General features: G+C 34.6%; 4 protein-coding genes and 1 long non-coding RNA gene across 5 annotated transcripts; 4 read left to right on the top strand and 1 right to left on the bottom strand.

Annotated features, from left to right (window-relative positions):
- The first annotated feature begins 3,807 nt into the window (after positions 1-3,807).
- LOC129303060 (uncharacterized) lies at positions 3,808-9,895 on the top strand. Its single transcript, XM_054942066.1, has 8 exons — positions 3,808-4,132; positions 4,599-5,782; positions 5,889-5,979; positions 6,076-6,233; positions 6,325-6,376; positions 7,327-7,406; positions 7,532-7,625; positions 8,375-9,895. Exons 2-8 carry the CDS (start codon positions 4,706-4,708, stop codon positions 8,899-8,901), a joined length of 2,079 nt encoding a protein of 692 aa, XP_054798041.1. The 5' UTR covers positions 3,808-4,132; positions 4,599-4,705; the 3' UTR covers positions 8,902-9,895.
- Positions 9,896-12,020: 2,125 nt separating this feature from the next.
- LOC129301987 (thylakoid lumenal 17.4 kDa protein, chloroplastic) lies at positions 12,021-14,891 on the top strand. The gene is made up of 4 exons (XM_054940644.1): positions 12,021-12,216; positions 12,329-12,462; positions 13,766-14,012; positions 14,517-14,891. The coding sequence occupies exons 1-4, from the start codon at positions 12,099-12,101 to the stop codon at positions 14,738-14,740; spliced, it is 723 nt and encodes a 240-aa protein (XP_054796619.1). The 5' UTR covers positions 12,021-12,098; the 3' UTR covers positions 14,741-14,891.
- A 2,995-nt stretch (positions 14,892-17,886) lies between these two features.
- LOC129304000 (uncharacterized) lies at positions 17,887-19,628 on the bottom strand. The gene is made up of 2 exons (XR_008591571.1): positions 19,504-19,628; positions 17,887-18,846 (listed from the first exon to the last, which is right to left on the bottom strand). It is a non-coding gene; the product is annotated as an uncharacterized LOC129304000 (long non-coding RNA).
- On the top strand, positions 18,835-21,661 carry LOC129303999 (glucan endo-1,3-beta-glucosidase). Its single transcript, XM_054943610.1, has 2 exons — positions 18,835-20,101; positions 20,198-21,661. The coding sequence occupies exons 1-2, from the start codon at positions 20,023-20,025 to the stop codon at positions 21,256-21,258; spliced, it is 1,140 nt and encodes a 379-aa protein (XP_054799585.1). The 5' UTR covers positions 18,835-20,022; the 3' UTR covers positions 21,259-21,661.
- Positions 21,662-23,303: 1,642 nt separating this feature from the next.
- On the top strand, positions 23,304-25,839 carry LOC129301686 (uncharacterized). The gene is made up of 6 exons (XM_054940281.1): positions 23,304-23,909; positions 23,988-24,090; positions 24,214-24,279; positions 24,367-24,522; positions 25,076-25,172; positions 25,562-25,839. Exons 1-6 carry the CDS (start codon positions 23,366-23,368, stop codon positions 25,673-25,675), a joined length of 1,080 nt encoding a protein of 359 aa, XP_054796256.1. The 5' UTR covers positions 23,304-23,365; the 3' UTR covers positions 25,676-25,839.
- Positions 25,840-26,221: the final 382 nt, after the last annotated feature.

Raw genomic sequence — 26,221 nt, 5'->3', positions numbered from 1 at the left:
TCAACCAGCGTATCTCTGGTCCAAAAAAAAAAAAAATAAACCTAGGTTTCATGCCACGTGTTGCAGGCTTATGTGCCTGTTGGTTTTACGGGGAGAGTATGCGCATCGCACCTCAAGTTTTGGTATTTTAAGTGTTGGCCTCTTGATATATCCTGATATATGATCAAGAGGAAACAAATTAAAGTTACGTCGGGTTCCAGAAAAACTCATCGTTCTTTTATGCGTTTGTTAACGCCTATGATAATTATGGTATATTCTGATACTTTCTCCGGAAAAGATTAATAATCTTATTTGTGATATATGTATTTTAAAAAGTAAAATTATTTTATTTATTATACTGCATCTTTCTTATTTTAAACCCAGCGTTCAGTTTTCTTGACATTTTGATTTTTGATACATAGTGCGGAAATCTGTAATTTTCTTTGTGAAATTAATTCCATTGGTGTGATTGTGTTTTCTAAAATAAAAATAAAAACGAAACATAACTTAATCGAATTAATTCTGAAAGTAATATGGTTTCGCAGTTTAAATACAATATAAATTTCCAAATCAATATAAAGGAGTGTCCAATTTTTTCTCAATTCATCGTTCACTGAAATATAATGCGTTTTACTGCTGTGAAATCAAAGTGTATAGGTTTAAGTATTAAAGTGTATTTTTTGCCTCTATACTTTCCTTCAAAAAATGTTGAGCATCCTATACTAATATATAGAGTATTTTTCTTCTTAAGTTATTTTTTAGAGGAGCAAGAATTTTTTTTCTATTATCCCACTTATTAGCATAAGGTATTTAGTACTCCTCAAAAGAAAGTATAGGGTAAAAATACATTTTAACTTAAAAGCAAATACCAACAACCATTTTAATTTAAGCAATAATTATTTTTTTAATAATAACTATAATTGAACAAGCAATTACAACTAACTTGCATAGGAAAAATTGTAATTGTTAGTTCCATTTTGGTTATTGCCAAGAAAAAAATAATCATTGCTTAAATTAAAATAGTCACAAACTCACTGATATTTATAATATTTGAATTTCAGTGAATTAAAGTTTTGCACAGGAAAGTTGTAATTAGCTATTTCATTTTAGTCATTATTAGAAGGAAATAGTCATTGCTTAAATTAAAATAATTATTAATTTTTTTTAAAATTGGAGATATTTTAGTTATTTGACAAAAAATCATTTATGTTTAAAAGGTTAAAGGTTTAAGAAAAATTATGATATTTTACAAAATTTCATTATTATTTGCATATTTCAGGGGGTTAAAATGCATTTTCCTCCATACTTTCTTTCGAAAAGTGTTGGGCAAATGTATTAGTAAGTGAGAAATTTTTTCTTATAAATTATTTTTTAAATGAGCAAAAATCTCTTTCCGTTAACATATCACTATTGGAAGAAAATTTTGTTTCTTTGAAAGATGATTTAGGAAAAAATTCTTTATTTATTATTATAGGGTGCCCAGCTCTTATTGAATGAAGGTATGAGAGCAAAATAATATTTTAATCACAAATTTAATAGGAGAATTGGTTATGATGTCTGAAATAACTCATAAACAAATAGACTAACTTAAGTTTTTTTTTTTTTTAAGTATAAGGAGTAGGCTCTGTCAATATACAGACAATAGAAAATATCTTTTCTAAGAGCATGAATATGGACTTCTCATAATTAAATTACTACATATGCAAGGGCTATGATTCAAATCACCAACCACTTATTTAAGTGATAAGAGCATTTACTACTAACACTAATTTTAGTTGGTAATGTAAGTTTCATTCCATTTAATGTCTCATTTTTTTAAATAAAAAAAATAATTGAATACCTTTTTATAGTAACCCATATAGTGTATGGAGTCAAGTCCTAATTAATTTGGATCAAGCTGGGTCGGAATTCTTTCATCACAGAAGCTCTAGAATAAAGTAACATTGAATTTCAGAACTTGAATTCAATACTTTTAATTAAATTGATACAATTCTTTTAGTTGTTGATAACAGCTGAAAAACTACATTGGCACCGAATGAACCACCCTCCATTAATGAAGCACGTTTTGTTTTGTTGTGTTAACAAAACAAGGGGCACTTCTTTTTCTGGCCAGCGGCACAACATAAGATAACGTTTTTTTTTTTTTTTGGGGAACCAATTAAGCTGATATAAAATTATAAATTATAGTGAAAAACTATCATGTCAAAATAAGTAATGGGGCCGCAGCTGACCGTTTACCATCCATGATCAACGGTTGTCCTGTTCGTGTATTATATACTTTTTTTGGGAAATAATTCAAACTCTAGAAGAACGTGGAACGCTAGCAGTTACATTCAAAATCATGTTTATATATATATATATATATATATATATATATATATCATATATATTTTGTTTTCATAGTCAAATATAATTCCAAGTCAAATAAATGTGATGCTGACTCGGATATTCCGCGGATGATTAGGGCTGTCACCTAGCTAATTTCACCATTCTCGGTCAAAATATATTTAACTTATTCATTTATGGCATCTAATAAATTAGCCGTCAAATCTTTTTGCAATTAGAATTGGATTTATTATCTCCAGATATCACATAAAATTCGATCAAATGGGAATTAATCGTATACTCGATATTGTTGAAATCGTTTATTTATTTAAATTAGTTAAGTTTTGTGTCAAAAATCAATCTCCTTTTTTCAATTTATGTTAACAGTTTTTATATAATATTTTTTCCTTGTTTAATTTGTTGGCCAAAAAAATCATTATTTAATAAATACAGCTGTGATTAAATAAATGATCACTTGAACCTGAAGTCTTGAACACATTAAACTGGAGCCTGTTTTAATGTAAGTATTATTTCTGGCACATTTTCTTTTAATTTTATTCTGTTGGTCAACAAAAGCAGAAAAGCACCCAACCTGTGAAAACTCGGCAAAAATATTTCCTTTGAAGTAATTTCAAAAAGAAAGATCAGCCAAACAATTTTGTTTCATATCCATGTATCCGAATCTAAATCAAATCTAAAATTTATTAAAAGCAGAACTATATACAATTTTTTCACATATACATACACATAAGAAATGTAGCAGATATTGTAGGAGGGCATTTAATTTTTTTAAAAAAGGAATACATGACATATTGATTAATTTTATATAACATATAGATTGATTAATTTAACTGCAATAAAAAAATTTAATTGAGTAGGTTTTTTATTGGAAAAAATATTTAATGACAGTTAAAAATAATTTACTAGTACAAAGAGTCAAATATTGCCACCCTTAGCAGGAATTTGGGCAGGACAAAATAAATCGAACTTGAATACTCAAAATTTTTAATTATTTTTTATTTTAAAATTAATTATTTTATTTTATAAAAAATATAATATATTTTTTTTATACTTAAGTAATGTGTATGACTTAAATATACTGTACTTTAATATAAAATGACTTAAAATTTAAAGAATTAATTAATATTTATTATATTATATATATTTTTTAAAAAATTTATTTGAGTATTTGAGTTAACCCCGATCTCAATTTTAAATAAGTTCAAACATATAAAATTAATTTTTTTAACCCAATCCTAAATACTTTTAAACGAACTCAGTTAACCTATGAGATTTGATTTGAATTATTGGCCCCGCCTTGCATGAAGAAACAGGGATATGATAGATGACGGAGAAGGTACTGTTCGTTATCCTACGTAGTGAAACTAATATAAAATATCCTAGGCTGAAAAAACCAATATAAAATATTTTTTAAAAAATGTTTTTTTCAAATATAAAAAAATAACAAATTGCATGAGCGAGCCGCGTGAGCAGAGAGAAAAAGGTAGGAGGTGCTGCCGGTGACCCACCTGCTGCTCCCGAAATCTCGTTTCGCGGGCCATTCCTCGATGAATATCGATGGCCTTGTTCTCTTGTTTCTGTTTCACCCTTCTCCTCATCCCTTTTTTCCTTATTTTTTATTTCCCTTTTTACGTGTATGATTATTTATTATTTATTATTAATTTTATTTTCGTGTTTATGCCTCCACCTAGTGCTCCATTTTGCTGTACCGTGAAACACTCCAAACAAAGTACTCCCATATTTCCATGGGTGCTTCGATCTTCGCTCTCCTCAGTTTCAACAAAATCTTATAGAGATCAAGACCCATGTAAGCAAAATTTCCCTCTATTTTCTTGTTGAAGAGAAATGTTTCTTTGGTTTCCCCGAGCAGATAAACTCTTCATGTGTAATTTTTTTCTATCGACTCGTTCATTTCTTCAAGCGCAATCATCCTACGATCACCAGGCCTTCTTTATCTTAATGGGGTTTTGACTTGTGTTTCGCAACAAGTTCTTTGGACCCTTATTGGATGCTAAATTCTGGTTTCATTGGATTTTTTGTTAAAATTTTCAAAATTTCCCGGTGACGATTTGCAATCTACTTGTAGAGCAGAATACCTGCTCTTCGCGAGACTAGGTTCAATGGGTGTGGATTGGGATCTGTGTTGGATCTCTCGGTTTTTGTTTTGGTCTTTAGAATTATCATTGTTGAGTGATTTAATAAATGTTTAATGTTGGCTGATATTGGTTTCTGTGCTTCCTTCTCTTTTTTTTCTTTTTATTAAAAAAAAATAGTTTTTCCGCTCGCTCTGTCTGGAGGGTTAGTCGGATTTTTCCACATTCCTAGGGCTTGAAATGTTGGTTGTTTGAGGAGAGATTTCATGGGTTGAACTCGAAGAATAATGGATTGCTTCATCAGCGACGACGAAGAATGTCAATTTTACGATGCTCAAGAGGATGTTCTGTCCATTGCTGATGATAAATCCGATGGCAGCACTGACACACCCAACGGGATATCGAATTATTCTGAATATGAAGTGTGGACTCGGAGCCCGGGGAGTATTCAGGAGCGTCGCAGTAAGTTTATGAAGTGGATGGGGCTTAGTTCAGATCGAAGTGCCCATGAAAATTCAGTTGATAGCGGTAGAATTGAAGATAATAGTGGGGCTGTGACGAGAATCTCTGGTTTCGAGGATGAATTTTGTTCAAGTCGCTCTTCAATTGCTTGTTGGTCCTCTGAAAATTTATCAGAGGGGTGTGGCTTAGCATGGGATAAGAAAATGGGTGACAATAGAGGCATGGGTCCGGATAAGTTGGTTGTTTCAGAGGAGCCTGGTGATTCTACCAAAGTCTCTGGGGAACCCCCCTCTTTCCAACATTTGATGGGGAAGGAGTTTGAGGACACAAATGTTTTTGGCTGTAAGGTGAAAAGGGCCGGAGGGGGTTGGTTCAGGAGATTCCGTTCAATAACATGCATGATTGAGGGCCAAGTTGAAGGGGATAAGGGAAGACAAGAAGGCACTTCTGGATTCTCAGGGTTTAGGATTCAGAGGGTCAAGGTCCGTCAATTCAGGAAGCAAAAGAAGGAACTTTCAGCACTTTTCATGGGGCAAGATTTTCAAGCTCATGAAGGTTCAATTTCAACTATGAAATTTAGCCCTGACGGGCAGTATCTTGCCAGTGCTGGTAAAGATGGGATTGTAAGATTGTGGAACGTGGTGGAAGCTGAAAGATGTAATGACATCGACACTCCAGAACTTCATCCATCTTGCATATACTTCACAGTGAATAATCGCTCTGAATTGACGCCCCTATATATGGATAAGGAAAAACTGAGCAAAGGGAGAAGCCTGAGAAAAACATCAGATTCTGCTTGCATTATCCTGCCTCCCAAGGTCTTTCAATTGTTGGAGAGACCGTTGCATGAGTTCCATGGGCATGGAGGTGAAGTTTTGGATCTCTCTTGGTCAAACAACAATGTGAGTGAATATCGTTAATTTTCTTATTTTTTTGATTGAGGTGCCAAATTTGGTAAGCTTGAAATGTTGTGGAAATTGATTTGGTTCTTCATGTTTTTTGGTGCAGTATCTGCTGTCATCTTCAGTTGACAAAACAGTTCGTCTATGGAGAGTGGGTTATGATCATTGCCTGAAAGTTTTTCCGCACAATAACTATGGTGTGCAGTATTTCTATTCTGAAGACATAAACCTAATTTACTTATACCAGTCAAATTTGTCAAACAATTTGTTTGTTGTATTATGATGTCTTGCAGTGACATGCATTCAATTCAATCCCGTGGATGATAATCATTTCATTAGTGGATCTATAGATGGAAAAGTGCGCATTTGGGCAATTTCTGGTTGTCATGTTGTTGATTGGACTGATGTTAGAGAAATTGTGACTGCTGTGTGTTATCAACCTGATGGGCAGGTATCCTTTCTTTGCCAGTTATGTTCTGTTTAATTAAAGGCTTGATAGGATCTTACTTTAGAATCTGATGATTGATCTGTTTATAATGCAGGGAGGGATTATTGGCTCCATGACAGGCAATTGTCGGTTTTACAGTGTATCAGGTAAATCTTTTCTATATATGTATATTTTTACATTTTCCCTTGGAGACATGCTGTCATTTGGAAAATTTTATGTTCATCATATTCATTTAAGATTTTTACAATATTATTGCATCATTCTTGATGACTGATGTAAAAATGGTTTGGTGGGTCTACATCTTGCACGCACTTGGTTTCTAATTTAGTTTTGTTGAAATGCATTATCTATATGCACTCTAATTATGGTCATTGTAATCATGGTCTTCCTCTACCCTTCTTGATAGGACTCAAAGTCATAGTGGAACAGATGACTTTGAGTCCTGTCAAAAAGGGTAGAGGAAGATCAAAGAAACAACTTTGGAGGTTGTTGAGCGAGATTTTTTAATCAACAATATTCCTTAAAACTTAATAAATGATAGAGCACAATGGTGTCATATAATCCATGTAGCCGACCCTACCTAGTGGGATAAGACTTGTTGTTGTAATTGTACTATTTGTTAGATCAAACATATAGATTGAAGTTTGCAAATCTTGAAAACTAGATCCGCAATTGAGGTTAATAATTCATACTGGATGATAAAGGCCAGCAATTTCTTTCTTACATTAATGGTATGACTGATAGATTTGGGGTCTGGGTTGGCTTTGAGTTATCAATCTACTAAAAGAAGGCCAATTTTAATTCAATGTTGCTATTAGAAATTTAACTTCCTTCAGTCAATTTGCTTTCCAAAGTTTTTTTCGTTGTATAATCAAAATATAGCAGTTTTATTTATGGTGGATATTAGACAAACTTATTAAAGTAGTTTTGATGAGGAAGGGGCAAAATTCTGTATGCCTGAAAATCTTAAACAAGTTATAAGGGGAACTAGATGTACTTGACTGCCATTTTAACTTATGCAATTACCTAAAGACTGAACACTGTTTAAAGGGTAAGTTTGCGCCGCTCTGCTTATTTTCACTTTTGTTTGAGTCAGAGAATCACTTGCAGTTGGATTCCCAACTATGCTTACTTAATAAGAAGAAACTTCCTGGCAGAGGGATAACGGGCTTTCAGGTACTTGTTCTTGTGCCTCTTGTGCCATGATAATCCTTTTGGTTTCTCCAGTGTATTTCGTGATTTTCTTTAAACAGAACTTACTATTCTTTGGTTGGCTGATTATATTATGTTATCTATTTTAGTTTCTTCCACATGATTCTAGTAAAGTCATGGTTACCTGTGCTGATTCACAAGTCAGAATCCTTGACGGGCCTAATGTGATTGGCAAATACAAAGGTATATTCCTTTGTCTGGTTCCTACATTTATTGAGAATGTTCCACTGGCTCCTTGCTAATCCATGAAATGTTTGAGGATTAGTGAATCAGTTTGTATAATGACTTGTATGTTCAATCTCCGCTGCTACTTGTGTAGGCTAACTTAAATGCTAAAAAAATGGTAGTTTGGAAGCCTTATGAGGCTTAACTGTTGTTTTAGTTATTTATGTGTAGCTCATCTAGTGTGTGCTGTTACTGATAGAGCTCTGCTCTATATTAATTACTTTCAACAGAACTTAAATGCAAGAAGGAAATAAATGAGGGAAATTCTGAGGTTTTTGATATTAAGACTTAGAAACCGAATCAGTGTTACAAAAGAGAAGCTCACTGATTCTGGTCAAAACCCTATTCCCTATGGATGAAAATTACAACAAAAGAAATAACACAGCAATAAGAACACAGCCTCTCACTAGTGTTTGAGAGACTAGCACTCTCCTTCCTTCTGACTAGCTTAACACAACATTCTCGAGTGCTCCCCAAAACAGCAACAACAAAGTAAGAAAGCAAAAAGGTGACCCACGTATCCAGACTGAATCTAAGCCACCTAAATACATCATGACTTAATCCTTAATTTCTGGACCCTAAGGATATTAACTTTGATCCATTGGGTATTTCTTTTCTACACCCGCCTGCCCCCTAGATCTCCTCTTATCAGTCTGACCATATCTCAAGGTTACATCAGTTACTAAGTTCATCTATTTTTTTCTCAGGTCTCAGTGCAGGGAATCATATGTCCGCAACTCTTACTTCAGATGGGAAACATATTTTATCCGCATGTGAGGATTCTAATGTATATCTTTGGAACGTTAGTCAAGAACAATCTAGTCCCAAAAAATCCAAGAAGATAAGGTCTTGCGAGCGGTTCTTTTCAGATGCTTCCATTGCAGTGCCTTGGTGTGGTTTGAAATCTCAACATCATCCAAGTGAACACCAGCTGAATGTTTCAGATCAGAGATCATCTCAAACTGTATGTCCCAATCCACCTGTTTCTTTCTCTTTGGGCCAAGAGTTTTTCTCCGAGTCTCCTAGGGGATCCGCAACTTGGCCTGAGGAAAAGCTTTATTCCTCGAGCCACAGGCCTGGAAAATCTGCAATGCATAAATCTGATTACAAGTTCTTGAAAGCTTCTTGCCAGAGTACCTCCAGTGCTCATTCATGGGGTCTCGTCATTGTCACTGCAGGGTGGGATGGGCGGATAAAATCATTCCACAATTATGGGCTGCCTGTTATCATTTGAAACTAGTGGCCTTTTCCCATGTTGGAAAGAGAATCAAGATTTGTTGCTTTGCTTGAGGCACATTGCCCTCGGCAAATTACATGCTGCTACAGTCCCCAGGGCGGAGATTGATGTTTAACTGATAAGCTTGGCAGCACCAGTAACAAATCAGCTTTTTGAGGGGCCTCTTTTGGATTTCAGGGAAATAACATCACCTATTGCATCAGGACATGTGGCGGTGGTTCCGTGGTTCTAACGTGAACCTGCTTGGAATCATACAGCCATTTTCCGAGCTTTAGCTTGTCTCGATCCAGATCAAATTTCCATTTGTAGAACTAGAATCTTCTGGCCCCAAAAAAGTGATGCAAAGTCATGTGGTAAAACCTTTACGGGAGAGACCCATGTGGGATATATCTATCATTCTGTCTATGGAGGAACAGATTCAGGAACTGGTGGCCGAAGTTCAGTTAGAGGGAAAATGGTGGGGAAGCTAAGGATTTGTATAATTGGCTGGTTCCAACTGATTAGATCTCTTTGTCTGCCAATCTCAAGTCCTTCTCATGGTGGGGCTAGATATTATGTACACAGAATTATAAGTGGAGGTGTGGATGATTGCGACGGCCATTTCTGCTTCGTTAAGTGCTTTTTGCACTTCAGATGCAAGCATGAGCAACCAAACTAATTTCAGTTCTGTTTTTTTCAAAGTAGTTCTTCTAACAATATCATTGCTAGCTAAAATTTAGTTTATCATCTGTGTTAGGCTGACACAACATTTGTTTAGTTACCTGGATCTTGTATTGCTGTTTCAGTCCGATAGGAAAATGCCATTTTGATGTTGGCATATATGGAAAATTTGTAATTTACTTGTGTAAATTAAAAAAAAAAAAGAAGAAATGGCCCAACCTCTGGGTGATGAGGTTTATGACTTGTAGCAAGTTTATACACGATATAAACAATAGTTCCTTCCTTTCCAGAAAGAACAACAATGAGAATAAAGATACTTTTGATATCGTCACACGTTAGTGATAGTGACATATTGCGATACATGGTTTTATTTTGTACTTTTATTCCCCACTCATGTTCTTCGAGTTCATGATTCACCCAGTTAAGGAAAACAAACCGTTGGCTCTGGAAGGAGATCCGGAGTGGCAAGATGTAGTCAACAAATTGTACTTTATCACTCATTTTAAAAATAAAAAAAGTGAAGCGTGATTTATTTAATTGCTTTGCGTACGGCATTTTTATTAGACAGAATAATATTAATCATGAAATCTACTCTCGCAGTCTCGCTGAAAACAGCTCTATCTATAATTCTGTTTTGGGTTCCATGGTCTTATATGGCTGATCTCAGAATGGCCTCGTGTGAGTTTCTTTTCTCTTTTGATGTATTTTTTTAATTTCCCTTGTTGATAGATTTCAGTTTCCACTCCAAAAAGGGGGGGGGGGGGCTCTCGTGAGCTTTCAATTTCAACTGAGTCTCTGTTAATAACAATGCAGCTTGGAAAAATAAAATAAAAGGCCAAACCACTGAGAGAGAGAGAGAGAGGAAGAGGAACACATAAGCAAGTGAAAAGGAAAATAAATTTTGATGGTGCGTCTGGTCTTAATCATTCACATAACGCCATGAATAATTTATGCAGAAAACTCAATAAGAAATTTATTAAGAAGGAAAGAACTTTGCAGAAGAAACAAAAGAGGGAAGACATGAACAGGAAAAGCAAATTAAGGAGCACATGATAATGAATATTGCTGAGGCATCTGCATATGGGAGGCTTCAAAAGAGAAGGAATCAAGCAGACAAACTTGCAACAAAACCACTGATTTTTGAGTTAGTCTTTGCTGTAATCTCACTCAACCTCCTCTTCCCTTGTACCTTTTTTTTATTTTAATTGTTTGTTGAATATTGACAAATCCAGTATATATGATTTGCCTCCCTGACCCATTAATTTCTGACACAAAACCATGTAACCATTTTGTTTAATTCCTGAACATCTGATGAATGCTTTGCAATACTATTTTAAAGTGACTTAGTCAGTTTGATGTTTTTGTTTTATAAAACCGAATCATTTAAGTGCAATGTATTTCTAATCCCCAGTTTTTCCATTTACAAGATTGTGTGCAGATTGGACAAGACTGAGTTATTTGAATTTGAATATTTAAAATGGAAAAATTGCAAAATGAATCTGAAATGAGAGAGAGAAATTTATAAAATAAATTAAAATAAAGTAAGTCTGTCACATGTCTTCATTTAACAATTTTTTCTTTTGTTTTGAAAATATTCCATGCATTTATTATTTACATTTTTTAATCCTTTGAAATTTTACAAAGTAAAATTACATCATTTTATTATTTCTCAGGCAAAAAAAAAAAAAAGTATTCGTTTTATGGGCCTCATAACCCAATATTATGCTTTTCAAACACTATGCAATTTTTGGTTGTTAAGACCCGGGAAAGTGTGTCGTCCTAATTGGGCTTGTATTCTTATTTAGCCCGACAATCCCTGTCGGCTTTTCCTACGCCCATATCAATTTTGGGAAACAAAAGTTGCAATTGCTTTACCAAAAAAAAAAAAAGTATATATATATAGCATTATATTATAAGTTAAAATACACATGACTTCCCTTAATTTAAATCATTTTTAAAAGTTTAAATTACATTATAATATTGGCTAAAGTACATATCAAACTATATATTTTACAGTTAATTATTTATTACAATATTAGCATATAGGCAACATATTTGTACTAATTATTTTATTAAAAACTAAACATAAAATGACATGGAAGAATGCAGATATATTTCTTTCCGTCCAAACAATTTTAGTTTTGTAGCGTGCAAATTTTTCAAATTTCCAATCATATATATATATATATATATTCTATATAAGTATCATCTCATCTGACTGTAATATATAAAATGGACGACTAAAATCTTAATGAGAAAGACTTTTCTTAACCATAAAAAATGCATTATTTTTCAAAATACAAGAGCCATAATTAAACCATGCAATAGAAGATACGGTGTATATACAGTATAACAACAACAACAACTGGAAGAATAATAAATGTATAGTACCCTGTACAGCGTAATGGCTTCAGAGTGCCACGAATCATGCCACGTAAAATATCTATCCGCGGATAAGCCGCAAGCGACAATGGCCGAAGCTGATCGATACAGTTATACAGATAAAGAAGAAGCTAGCTTCTTCCTCTGGAGCAATGGCCAACCTTTCAATTCCACTCCCTCGAAACGCTTTTTCTGTCCGCTCTTCCTCCCCCAAACGTTCCATTCTAGCTACTTCTGCACTCCACTTCTCCATCGCCGCCCGTTTCTCTGGTCTGTTCATTTCATGTATTTCTCGAATTTGGTTCATTATTAATGGAATTTTGTTCAGTTTCTGAAGATCTGCTTCCTCATGTTTCCCTAACGTAGTTTCTGGGTTGATTAGGTGGGTCTGATGATGTTTCTGAGACTAAGGAAGGATTACTTGCTTTCAACAATATCAAGGGCGTGACCTGTGGTGTTCTTGCCGCTTGGACTGTGACTACTGCTGCTGCTTTTCCCGTCATTGCTGCTAGCCAGGTTCGCAGCTTAAACTGGCGTTCAATTTGAATAGTGATAGCAAACTCAGTTGTGCAATTTTCTGTCAGACTTTAGAGCGTTTTTTCTTTTATCCCCTTTCCCCCCAAGTTTTGATCAAGAAGGTTGACGGGTATATCTAATCTCTGTCAATAACATAATGCAATATTATCTTCCATCAGTCTTTCCCCATCCCGTGCAATGTTGATGGGAGATCATTGTTAGATTTCTCTTGACCCTGCATGCAGACTGGCTGGTGATCAGTGAATTTCTAGATTTGTTGCTCTTTACAGTTTTACACCTCATATTTTATAAGAATTCGGAGTTGGTCCTCTTCCGTGTTCCATTTGCCTTGTTAGATTATATATTTGTGTTAAAATTTGGTCAGTTACTGTCCTTTCTAAAAACTTGTTTTGGTCCTTCAGGCATGACTTATGGATAGCAGGGCTTTCTATAAATTTTGTGTGTGTGTGTGTGTGTGTGGGGAATATTTATATTGATTTAGTCCCTCACAGATTCTCTTTATCAAAATAGCGTGTCGCAAATGAAATCAGTATCAATATCCTGTGTGCCGGCCATTTAAAGCGTATAAAACTCTGATGTGGACCATTGAATGGTAATATGGCAACATGAAATGAGATGTTCGCCTGCTAAACCCCCTGGTCTCTCTCTATCTCTCTCTCTCTCACTCACGCACTAATGAAGCTAATTTCGTACACTAATTTAGCATAATAGAGACATAAGATGGAAAGTAAAAACTCACACCACTAGCCTTTTACTTCTAGGATCAATAATATTCAACCTAACGGACCTGAAAGAAATTTGGACTTTCTTGGTCTGGTCTTTCATAAATTATTGATCTCAAAATTGAAAATTGTTTCTGACATACCATTATTATTTTGGTCTCTCAGTGTGCTGGCTAATGTAAAGTGTAAACTTAAAAACTAAATAAAAAGTGTGACGCAGACCATTTGTTTGCAGTTTGCGCTCTAATTTTAGTCTCTATATTGTCCTGGACATCTGAATAGATATGAAGTTTAGTATCACCTTGTATACTTTTGCAGATATAACCTCATTGTTAAAGTTTATATTTGCCATTAAGGCCATATCTATGTCTCTTGTCCATGTTCATAATTACATTTTTTTTTTTTGGAATAAGACCTGTGATGATGCCACTCCCAAAAACGTACCATCTCAACTGTAGATGTTATGAATGTATAATTGTGAGAATTAGAAATGATTTACACCTATCTTCAAAAGAAGTAGATGCATGGAGAATACAATCCCCTTTATGTTTTCCTTGCAGAGGCTACCTCCATTGTCAACAGAACCCAATCGTTGTGAGCGTGCATTTGTAGGTAACACGATTGGTCAGGCAAATGGAGTTTATGACAAACCGTTAGATCTTCGGCTCTGTGATTATACTAATGAAAAAACCAACTTGAAGGGGAAGTCTCTGTCTGCGGCACTCATGGCAAATGCAAAGTTTGATGGTGCAGACATGTCAGAAGTTGTGATGTCAAAGGCTTATGCTGTCGGTGCTAGCTTCAAAGGTAACAAGTTAACTTGGTTAATCTATTATGAATTTGTGATCTTTAATAGCCTTCTACTAGTTAGAATTGTAGGTTTGTGAGTTTAAATATACAAGAAGGAGTACTTTTTAAAAGCTCATCATTCAAAAACTTTAGGGTATATCAAAGGTTATTATTTGAGAAAACCAAACATTTTGGCTTGTAGCAAGTGAATTTCGACCCTGAAAGGTGAGGTTCAGTGTGATTAAAGAATGGGAAGAAATTTCATGCAGAATAGAATTAAGATGACAATAGAGTATATCAGTGAACATGATCTGTAAATCTAATGGTATAAGGAGTTGGGTTAAGAGGCAATATCAAGTCCAATCATATATTTGTTTTCAAATGTCTAACTATGAACGTTAAATAATGATCTTCAGATTTTACCTTTTACGTAACAACCATGGCTGCTTGGTTAAAAGGTGACCAGAGGATTTTCGTATCGAACTGTTGATCCCTAATGCCTATGACCTTGTTCTTTTGCAGGAGTGGATTTCTCAAATGCAGTACTGGACCGTGTGAACTTTGGGAAAGCTAATCTCCAAGGAGCTGTGTTCAAGAACGCAGTATTGTCAGGGTCCACATTTGATGAAGCAAAGTTGGAAGATGCAGTATTTGAGGACACTATTATAGGTTATATTGATCTCCAGAAGCTATGCACAAACAATACTATTAGTGATGAAGGGAGAGCTTATCTGGGATGTAGGTGAACTGAATAGACGAGGGCTATATCTTAAACGAATCGGCATTTGATCTGTGCTCTTCCTTTTATAATTAATAATGTATCCTCTCATCCAATTCCTTTACTGATAAATTGTAGGCAGTGGTATTGGTATATCTAATTGTATCATTTGTTGGTAACCTTTTGCCCACTCTCCCAGTTTCCGCCAGTAGCTCCAACAGATAGCGCTCGGATGAGTAATCAACTTGAGGTTTGTTGATCAGGATAGAAAATTCTATTTTATGGGCAAAGCTTACCAGCCAGCGCATCTGGTGTAGTGGCATCATAGTACCCTCCCACGGTACTGACCGGGGTTCGATTCCCGGATGGGCATGTCTGGATTTTTATCATGGTCATCAATTATTTCACACGCACTTGTCATTTGTAGAGCCGTCAATAAAAATTGAGTCATTTTTTTTTTAAGCTTGAAAAAATTAAAAGCTAAACCTTTACTTTAAGGTATAAAATAATAAATTAGATTTAAAATAGCTGACTTTTTTAAGCTCAAAAATAAAAAAGTAGGTTCTTGAGGGTGACGGTTAGCCTTTTTATATTTTTTAAAAATTCAATATAAAAAATTAAACACTACACTACAAGAAAACCCTAGCCATTAATGAGGCTTTGCAAGAAGAATGATTAAATTATATTAATGTTAAAAATTATCAACATTCAGTTAATGATACTAGTAAAGTTTAATTGCTACAAGTGGTTAATTTTGACATATAGCCTTGTTTTTATTAGATTAAAATTTGTTATTGTGTGAGTTGATTTAAATTTATTTTTTTAAACTTAATGCTATGTGTAATATATTTTTTAAAATTTTAAATATATTTTTTATATTTTTAATTTGAAAAATGAAACAAGAATAGAGCCGAGGACCTTAAGGTTAGTCCTCCAGCCTTATCTAAGGGCCAAGGTTGGACTATGCTAAATATATCTTTGAGATATGATTAAACTTAAAAAAACTAACTTGTTTAGTCCTTAACTTTTTAATGGCTGATCTTAATTGACAATTTTAACTATTAAATTTAAGGATATTTATTAGATGAACAAAAGGTCAAGTGGACATTTATTAGATCAAAACCCTATTTCCATGCTCATAAAAAAAATTGGAGAATTTCGTTAAATATATGAGGGTTATATTTCAAATCAGATCAATAAAATCTAAAAAATACACCACAAGACTAATGCACTCTTTAAAACCATAATAACTTATTAAAAAATTTATTGGTCATATAACATATTTTCAGATTATATTAATGTTGATTTAAAATTAAACACGGTATTTTATTAAAATCCCAATTTTTTATACAATTTGACAACAATGTGAAGGCTAAATTATTTAAGTTTAAATTTTACCACGGACAACTTTAAGAGCACATATGTCTCGAGCCAATCAACTCTTATCAAAATATGGTCTATAAAAATAAAATTGTATAAAAGGAAATCTAAAAAAAAAAAAACCGTACGAAAGTCAAATTTGTCTGCAATTGTCCCTTCCTTTTTTCTGAATCAATCGTCCCCTATTGGAGAGAGGTCTCTATTGCCTTGTTCTCTTTTTCCTTCCCCTTCTTAATCATGATCAGTGATATCATTTTATTAAATAAATTGTTTTTAATCATAGGATTTATAAATGACCATGATCGAGAAAGTGGTGAATAAGGAAATGGAGAGACCTGTCCCCCAAATTTAATAAAACTCTGACTATATAAAGTTGGTAAAATATTTTTCTTTCCCATCTGAACAATATTTCTTTTCCCTTTCATCTCTGTCCTCGTTTTCCTCGTCCAACCATGCCAAGCACAAGCACCGACTGAATTTTCGTTTGCAAATATTCATTTTTATTTTCGAGTAATGCAATGGCAGATTTTTATTTTCAACTAATTCCTACAATGTTGAACCCATCATCAACTGGCAAGCATGACACTTGCCCTTCATTTTCATAATTTTTTGAAATGTTTGTGATGTAGAAGCACATGTATTGTGCCGTTTTTTTATACCCACTTCAAATTCAAAACATAAACAGTTTTTTTAAAAAAATTTACATATCAATAAAGTTTTCATTCTCAATATTATTTTTTATCCCTAATTTCAATTATTAGTGTGCTTTATGATGAGTTAAAAATGTATTTATATAAATATATAAATTAATAAGTACAATGAATAAAATGTTACTTTTTTTACAAATTATTTATAGTTTGAATTAAAATTAATTGAAAAGAAATGTTTATATTTTAGAGAGGGGAAGAAAGTGAATTAATTTTGAACTGCCGTTAAAATAAAACCATGTGGTTTGTATGATTAGTTGTTATTTATTAATAACCAATAACAAAGTTAAAATTCTTTGTGAGGCATTTGGGGAACAAAATCTGCCCCTTCATTTAAAATAAAGTGGCATGCGATCCCATCATGACAACTACAAGCCAGCCAAAGATCATAACTCGCTGATCCAGTGGGATGAGTGGACATTTAATACATGCACAGTTGCACTTGCAGTGCCTAAATTGATTCAGATCATGCAAGCTTTTTTTAATCCTTTTCTTTTATAATGTAAACTGACGAGACGATATACGATAATACAACTAATGATCTATATCTCATATTTTCTTTAAATAATTCATAGGCCTAAATTAAATATTGTAATTATTTTCATTTCGTTCATCAACTGAAATTAAACTAATATATTATTAAATTTAATGTTGAAATCCGAATGAATTAAGATAAGGAAAAATTTGAATTATTTTAAAATCTAAAATAATAGAATAAATTGTTTCTAAATTAGGATAAATGAATTGAAACTTGTAAAATTAGAAAAATGAAAATAAGAAAAAAAAAACTAGATTTCATCAACAAATGTCTATTTTCAGGATTTGACTGCATATTTTAGGATGCATACTTTGGGATCTGATGTGAAGTAATTTCCTTCACTGTCCATGCATTAATAAGGCAGCTCCAAGAAGGCACACTTCTACTTATGTTTTTATTCATTAATTTATTGTTGAGTTTTTAATTAAATTATACTAAATATAAATTCTCTGATAACATGCCAAATGATTAATTTAGTCAGAGAATATACAGTTAGCCAGTTCTAAAAACCAAATCCATTTTGTGTCATAGAACAATTCAAATTGTAACTGTTACCAATAGATACTAATTTCTTTCTATTTTCCCACATGTATAAGCAATGTGAGTTATTGAAGAACACATCAGAGTTAAAGTTTAGACGCTATTGTATAAACAATTGGATGCGGTGAAACAGGCTTTTGTCTTTATGTAGGGATGAAGAGTGGGAAGCGTTCGGAGTGCTGTACCCGCAATCTATTAACCTAATCAACGATAATGCTTTATTGACTTCCATTCCATTTTTTGGTTGTTGGGCTTGAACCAACTTTTAGCTGCCATTCCATCAATACCTACAATTCCTTTCAGTTTTTAGACTCTTTAAACTGACTGTCAAATGTCAACCTTTCATAACCCACTATTCTGTTCTTTCATCATTTCCGATTATTAATTAACAATGCCCTTTTGATTACCTAAAATACCCTAATTAACTAATGCTTCAAGTTTAAAACCTGAGGTTTCTAAAGTCATTTAGGCTAGTCCAGCCTTTTGGCCCTCGGCTCAAATTGTAATCCCCATAGGACATGCTTCCAGTTACACCAGAAAGGAGGTACTTCAGCTTTAGTTTGGTGGCCCTTCGAGCTTTGGCTTTTGTGCAACCTGCACTTCCTAGTTATTATATATATCAAGGAACTATGGGATATGGAATTGTTATATGTGCAGTATTGCTAGATTCGCTCAGAGTTTTTTTTTTTTTTTTGGTGGGGGGGGTTGTTGAGGAAGAAGGTCCAAGACACAAGAGATGAAAGTTCCCCTTTTTAAAGTTTCTTGCTCAAATGAGTATTCCAACCAGTTGCAGTTTGCATCAGGTCAGTACATGCCATGGTGTTTCTGAATCTGAGATGCTCACTTGAGCAAGCAATCTTAGAAAGAGGGAGGTTGTTGTTGCCGCCACTTTTTATGCTATTCAAGCTTTGATCATTTGTCAGATAAGTTCCCAAATCTCTCATCATCTTTTTCATTTTTTGGGTGTACCTGCCCATCGTCATATGGAATCCCTCACTTTCTTTCACAGCTACAATGTCTTAAAACCAAGCTGTCATTATAATTCAAAGCATGCTAGGTACATTTTTAAGATTCTATATAAACATAGACTGAGACCGGTACTGACCGTTTTGCTTTGTTCTCTCCTTTTCTTTCCGCCCTTTTTTTTCCAATGAAAGTTTAGGAAAATGATCGATAGTGTCTTTCTTTTCTTTTCTTTTCTTTTTTTTTTTTTGCCAGTCAACAATAGAATGCCAGGAACACAGTAAAAGCTTACCAGCATCTTTCAGCAGGATCAAGAATTTATTGAAAAAAGTAAAGTTATGCGAAGAAAATTTGCTGACGCCAAAAGAAAAGAATATGTAAGGAAAGAGGAAAAAAGAATGGACAGAAAATTCTGATGCACCGTTCCTCGTTTTGTAGTTACCGACAGGGCAATGCTTCTAGTTAAAATTTTAAAACGAAGCCAAGAATGGTGCCATTTTTCGCACCACCGAAAGTGCAGTAAAACCCTCAGAAGCATTAGAGCTTAACACATACAGAGATGAGAGAACACACATCACGAAATCTAAAATGCGCATTGACAATCTACAGAGTTTAGTCCATAAGCATACAAATAAGTTGACAGGCAAATCTATCAAACCGTACCTGATTTGAGCGGACTTCGTCGACACGTTGGGGTTGAAGTGCAGCAACATGACTGTCTTCTTGGCAGAATACATCAGATTTCTGTTTTTTTTTTTTAATATTATTTTATGAATTAGAGTTTCAAAGACGAAGGTTTGTAATAATGCCTTACCCATGGGGGGAAGGAAAGGTTGTTCCTGTCCGGCCAACTGAAAGTCATATCTGACCTGTGTACTTTCGTATTATTTAGGATCTGATAGAACTAGCAGTGAACTCATAAACATTGATCCAGCTGGCATAGATGATTATGGCTTATGCTAATAATGATTATAAAATAAAAAGTAGATTCAAAGCCCAAGGAGCAAAGCTAGGCATGGCAATTCAAGTCACTTAAGCAAGCACAAATAGGAAGCTTTCTCACCCAAAGAAGATCCTTAACAGCAAGAATTCCCCCTCGTCACAAAGCAAGGAATCTCAGGATTACTTCAACAATGGCATCCTCGAATTTACCACCATTCATCATCTTCAACACCAACAGCCATGGAGAAGGCTGCTGGAGCATCCTTTGCTTCTATACTCAAAGGATATATACTCGTACTTTCGTTGTCTCTCATCCAAGGTATGCATAATGCACAGTAATTTCCCTTGTATCTAGAATTGTAGAGAATTGTAGCTTCTATCCAAAATATAAAATCCGGTGATCCATTATTCTCAGGAATACAAGGAATTGGAGTTAACTACGGCACTGTAGCAAATAATCTTCCACCACCATCTCAAGTTGCAAAGTTCCTGTCAGAATCCACCATCATCAACCGTGTGAGACTCTTCGATGCTAACCCAGAAATTTTACGAGCATTTGCTCATACGGGGATTGAAATTTCCATTACAGTCCCTAATGATCAAATCCCCCACCTTACTAACCTAACATTTGCCCAACAATGGCTGAACACCAGTGTGCAACCTTTCGTCGCCGATACCAACCTCATCCGAATCCTAGTAGGCAACGAAGTCATATCCACGGCAAACAAACTCCTAATCAGCAACCTCGTCCCTGCCATGCAAACTCTTCACACAGCCCTCATCGAATACTCCCTAGACCACCGCATCAAAATATCGACGCCGAACTCGTTAGGCATATTGTCGAACTCGAGCCCACCTTCCACAAGTAGGTTCCGTCAAGGCTACGACGCCCATGTGATTAAACCGATGCTTAGTTTTCTCGAGGCCACCAATTCCCCCTTCATGGTTAACCCTTACCCGTTCTTCGGTTGCACCGCCGAAACCCTTGATTACGCACTTTTCCGGCCGAACACCGGCGTGGTAGATCAAAATACTGGGCTTAGATACACGAACATGCTAGATGCTCAGCTCGATGCTGTTTACTCGGCCATGAAGGTTTTGGGCTTTGAGAACCTCGATATTATTATTACAGAAACGGGTTGGCCCACACTGGGTGAGGCCGAACAAGTTGGTGTGGACCCAAATTCTGCTGCTGAGTTTAACGGCAATCTCATTCGCCACGTGTCTTCTGGTACCGGAACGCCTCTCATGCCAAACCGAACATTCGATACGTACATTTTTGCGCTTTTTGATGAAAATCTTAAAGCAGGTCCAATTTGTGAGAGAAACTTTGGGCTCTTTAGGCCCAATATGACTCCCGCCTACGACGTCGGACTTATCAAGAATACGGTACGGGTGGAGGCCGCGACAGACGCTTCTTACAGAGTGTTTTTGCTAAACGTGGTTCTTTTGAACTTGATAGGTTTGTGGGCTTGAATCAGGCAAGTTTCATTTTGCAATGGGCCCATATGGAGGCCCATTATCTGTCCCCAAAAACAGAGGTTGACCCAGAAGCGGGAAAAACGCACATAGGTTTTGTCTGTGGTCTGGGCTTAGAATATGGGCGGGGTCAAAGGTGGTGCGGACTTGCTTCGCTCCGGATACTTTCAGATCTCGTGAATCATGAGGCGTGTGCCGCGAATGCTTACTGTCAGAAGAGTGAACGAATGGGGTTGTGATTTTGAACATGTTGGACCCATCAATCACCACCGTCGATCCAAGCGAGTGTTACAATTAATTTGGTGGTATTTAAAGATTTTTTTTCCCTGTAATTGTAAATATTATTAAGCAGGCTGTTGATATAGAAATGATAGGATAATGAAAGTGAACATGCCTGTAACTTTGCAAGATTTAAAAATTGACTTTTTTTTAAAAGAATTATAATTAAGTCTCATATAAAAAAATTAATTATTACAAAATTTATTGACAATTGAACTAAATTATATTGATAATTAGTTGTGTTGTTAATACAATTTAATTTAATTATAATGAATTTTATAATAATTAATTTTTTTTTGTGAGATTTCAATACAATTCTTTCAATTTTTTTTTCTCTGTTTTTTTTTTTTCACTTACAATCAAACGAAACGATGGAGGAAAAATAAATCACGTCATCATTAACAGAGGCACAACAACGAAATCTCCTACGCGATAAAAATTAACTAAGCGATATTGCGTTTAAAAAGGGAAGCGAACCCAACGATGAATCTCTTGTTTTTGGCTCCCCTACAAGGCGGCAATCTTTGCATGTACTCCCAGAATTAGAATGAAAAAACTTCGCCCATAATAAAAAATAAAAATAAAAAAATTTAGGCAATGTAATAAAATCCACCTCCCGAAGATGCGCTGACAGAGACACTAAAAGAAAATGAAAAATTTTTATATACGCGGCTGAACATTTTTGAAAATTACTTACTTGTGATATCCTTCCTTCGCATGCCCATGTGTTTATCAAATCTTCAATAGCAAGTCAAGATTATTAAGTTTATCGAGTTTTACTTTAAAAAAAAATCAATTAACATTATTTTTGTTAGACACACAAGCGATTATGGCATCTACAAAGACTGCTTTTTCAATTTTCATTCCATCATAGAAAAGAAACATAGCCAGTAATACAAACACCAAAGCTCTATAATAAAAATAAGATAAGCAGGAGCAAACAAACAAAACACTATACGAGCAGAAAAAGAACAGACACACAACGTTAGACATGGGGAGAGACACAATACACATGTCTCAACCAATACCTGATCAAGACCAACATTTCTTGTGCACCCCATTTGAAGGAGTACAGATCGAGAAAGATAGCAGATAGAGAGGGTGGGCTTCACTTCTGATAACGTGAGCTAGAAAATGACCCCCGTGCGTGTGTAAATCACCCCTAATTATGAAATATTTATTGAAATAATTATATCCCCAATTTTAACTATCTAATTATTTGAGGAACGGATCAATAAAGTTATATATTGCTCTTAAAACTTTAGAAGAATTATTATATCATTTCTAACCTAAATATACACAGACGACCAATTAAATTTGTTTTTCTGATACGACGACCTCATTTAAGAAGTCTAGATGATTAAGTTAAACCCTACCGAGTCAAACCCTAACCTCACACTTATTTGACAAAATCTAATGAAGTCCAAGCAAAATTTAGACTTTAGAGGCACCGTTGGCATATATAGCTAATAATTTGGAGACGTAGAGAATAAACTCACAAAAATAATAATGGCAACTATGGACCTGCCCTAACTTCCATTCCAAACCGTCAATAACCGCTTTTCCCTCCCCTCTCTGCTTCCCCTGCCCTCCCCCTCCCTTTCCCTTTCTTTCTCTCTCTCTCTCTCTCTCTCTCTCCCTCTATCTCTATCTCTCCCCCGAGAAGCACCGATATACTGCACCTGATACGACATGAACATCATCATCTCACCCTAATATATATATATATATATATATATATCTCTACATATTTAATGCTCTAATGCAGTAGTTGAAACGTTGTGTCGTATCTTAAAAACAAAATAATCGGTGCTTCCTGATAAAGATGAAAAAGGTGGTGGTTTACGCCGTCATGGCCACCGCCTTCCTCTTCTTTTTCATCGTCCTTTCCCCTTTGATCCAAGACCAACGCAGAGGGCCCGGTCTGAACCGTCGGTTCGGGTACAATATCCGAGAGCGAGGGGTAAGCTTCGACCCCCTCGAGAACCGGATTAATAGCGAGAGATCAGAGACTCGTGATGATGGGAAGAAATTAGCAGCAGCAGGCAGTTTTATGGATGCCAAAAATATGAACACGGATGTGGATTCGAACACCACGTTGTTCAATGAGGTAATGGAGACGTATCAGTATCTGACGGCAGGTGGGAAATTGAACACCACCATGAGGCTCACCATTTTGTTCCCTTTGTTAGATAGAGACCCTAAGGATTATTTGATTAGTTTCAATGAGTTAGAGGCTTGGATTCTTCAACAGTCACTGGATAGGTTGAATTATATGACCTCCAATGAGTTGAACTCCAAGGACAAGAATGGCGACTCTGCTATTTCTTTCCGGGAATATCTTCCCCAGTTTTCTGACTCCGACTTAGGTACGTACGTAATTCACTTAGCTTGTTCGTGAGCTTGCTTCTGTGAAACATTACTTTAACATTAAACTTGTGAAACAGAGAAAAAAGGGATGGGACATGGAGAAGCAGGGTGGTGGCAAGAGCGATTGGATATGGCCGACCTGGATCACAATGGCCTGCTTAACTTCAGCGAGCTTAAAGAGTACGTAATAACACGAACACACATATAATTTTATTTTTATTTTTTTTAGTTTTCACTATTGTTTGGTGATAAGAAATATATTTATATATGCTTAGTGAAGTAGTGTTGGGTTGTTGCATGCAGCTTCTTGCACCCAGAAGACAGCAAGAACGAAGAAATGCAGAAATGGCTATTGAGAGATAGAATGAAGTAAGAGAGCGATGATGTTTATATTGGAGTCATTAGCTGAGGGAGCTAATTAATTAGGATTAAGTTGAGATTAATTATGATGTGCAGGAGAATGGATTATGATAATGATGGGAAACTGAATTTCAAGGAGTTTGAAGACCATGTGTATAGTACCTACGTGAGTTACATGGAATTTGAAACTGCAGGAAAGAATGTCCCTCAAGCACACCAGAAGTTTCATGAGCTTGATGTCAACAAGGACAAGTACTGTGCCTTGCCTTTTCTTCTTTTTGTTCTTCGGGCCTTCCATTACAAAAGGACACAAGTTTTTTAGTAACAACATATTGTGTCGTTATTAATTTTCTTAAAAACTGAATAAATTTTTTCAGGTAAAAAAACATGTATTACTATGAGTTTTTTAAATAATTAAGTGTGTTTCACTTTTGTTATATAAATTGCATCATGAATTCTTATAAATTTGTTATTTTATATTAGTTTTGATTATACTGGTTGATAGTTGATTGCATTGAGAATGGTAACTCTACAATGTTGTCTTTTTTTAACTTCTAATTGTAATTAATACATATAGATATTACTGTGAGAATTTTTTTGAAAAACTATTTTTTAAATAATAATTTTTTTTCACGTGTTTCCATAGTAATTATTTCTTTCAATATAGTCTCTCAATTTTCCTGATTTGTTCCATTTTATTTCAATTTCTCTCAAAATATTAAGGATGTGTGGTGCGTGATTCAGTTTAAAGAAAAAAGTCTTTGCCCTTCAATCTGATATAATTAACCAAGAAAATTCTTGGCAGTTTTTTGTCAGTAGAGGAACTGATGCCCATACTTCAATACCTCTACCCTGGAGAGTTAGCTTACGCCAGATTTTACACAATATATCTCATCAATGAGGTTAGCTATCTATTTCGCTCTCTTTATTTTTGTTATTTAATTTCATTGATTTAAAAAAAAAACAAATAGAACATTCAAGTTTTTTATTTTCATTGAATAAAACTACAAAAGTTTCCCCTATTTCCAGGACTTACAGAAAGATCCGCTATTTTTTTTAAATATATATACATAAGCATCGTCTGAAAAATAAAAATGGTGTTTGTAGTTTTGTACAAATAAAATTGATAGAAGATGTGTAATCTATTCTTTGTTTATAGCCCCACAAAAAAAAAAAGAGTTCTCTTATGTTGAATGAGAAGTTCGTGAAGATTTTAAAATAGGACTGTATAATTTAGTTTTAAATATATAATTTTTAAAAATAAATAATATTTGGTGTGTATTAATTGTAGGCTGACGACAATGAAGATGGGAAATTATCACTGGAAGAGATGATTAATCATGAAATTATTTTCTACCACACAGTTCATGCTGATGACTCCCACGAAGATCACGACGAACTTTGATAATTTCTCGTCAAAACTGATGAAAATCCTTATGAAACTTTTTGTCCAATCTCCCTAGCTCATTCTCATAAATGCTTCTTTTGATCCTGGTTTTTGAAATCCTTCATTTACTCCAGGGGACCAACAATTGTAGAATTTTACTATTTTATTTATAATTTAGTACTTCCGCTTCGTAGGGCGCTTAGTATTTTTTCTAGTAACAAACGGTGATCATCGTCATCGTCATCGTCATCGTCATTTTACAGCATTATAAAACCAAAATGGTTTTGTAGCTGCAGTATTAACGTTTCGTCCTCCAAGGCCAATCCAATACAAGATTAAATTTATCAGAACAAATTCTCCCCCCCCCCCCCAAAAAAAAAGTTGCGCACTCTATTACTACGTTTACATACACCCACATAATTAAATTACTTATATTGAAAATTACATTCAATGTTCTTTCTTTCTTACTTGCTTACTTTATTTTTTGTTAATAAACAAAACTAGCTATACATTTTTGTGTTAAATGCTTAAATTACAAGTTTCTGGTGGCTAATACTTACATTA

Source organism: Prosopis cineraria, unplaced genomic scaffold (genome assembly GCF_029017545.1).
Source record: "Prosopis cineraria cultivar Desert tree isolate PC_DT_omini unplaced genomic scaffold, ASM2901754v1 PC2, whole genome shotgun sequence".
NCBI classification, from domain to species: Eukaryota; Viridiplantae; Streptophyta; class Magnoliopsida; order Fabales; family Fabaceae; genus Prosopis; species Prosopis cineraria.
Note: the sequence above shows the minus strand (reverse complement) of the source record. Positions and strands in the feature narration are given on the sequence as shown.

Excerpts from the sequence above, each read along its gene's own strand:
- LOC129301987 (XM_054940644.1), top strand. The coding sequence starts at position 12,099 with ATGGCCAACCTTTCAATTCCACTCCCTCGAAACGCTTTTTCTGTCCGC. Across the intron at positions 12,217-12,328 it reads CATCGCCGCCCGTTTCTCTG|GTGGGTCTGATGATGTTTCT; the intron begins GTCTGTTCATTT and ends TGGGTTGATTAG. Across the intron at positions 14,013-14,516 it reads TGTCGGTGCTAGCTTCAAAG|GAGTGGATTTCTCAAATGCA; the intron begins GTAACAAGTTAA and ends GTTCTTTTGCAG.
- LOC129301686 (XM_054940281.1), top strand. The coding sequence starts at position 23,366 with ATGAAAAAGGTGGTGGTTTACGCCGTCATGGCCACCGCCTTCCTCTTC. Across the intron at positions 24,523-25,075 it reads CTTGATGTCAACAAGGACAA|TTTTTTGTCAGTAGAGGAAC; the intron begins GTACTGTGCCTT and ends AATTCTTGGCAG. Across the intron at positions 25,173-25,561 it reads CAATATATCTCATCAATGAG|GCTGACGACAATGAAGATGG; the intron begins GTTAGCTATCTA and ends TATTAATTGTAG.
- LOC129303060 (XM_054942066.1), top strand. The coding sequence starts at position 4,706 with ATGGATTGCTTCATCAGCGACGACGAAGAATGTCAATTTTACGATGCT. Across the intron at positions 6,377-7,326 it reads TCGGTTTTACAGTGTATCAG|AGAATCACTTGCAGTTGGAT; the intron begins GTAAATCTTTTC and ends TGTTTGAGTCAG. Across the intron at positions 7,626-8,374 it reads TGTGATTGGCAAATACAAAG|GTCTCAGTGCAGGGAATCAT; the intron begins GTATATTCCTTT and ends TTTTTTTCTCAG.
- LOC129303999 (XM_054943610.1), top strand. The coding sequence starts at position 20,023 with ATGGAGAAGGCTGCTGGAGCATCCTTTGCTTCTATACTCAAAGGATAT. Across the intron at positions 20,102-20,197 it reads TTCGTTGTCTCTCATCCAAG|GAATACAAGGAATTGGAGTT; the intron begins GTATGCATAATG and ends CATTATTCTCAG.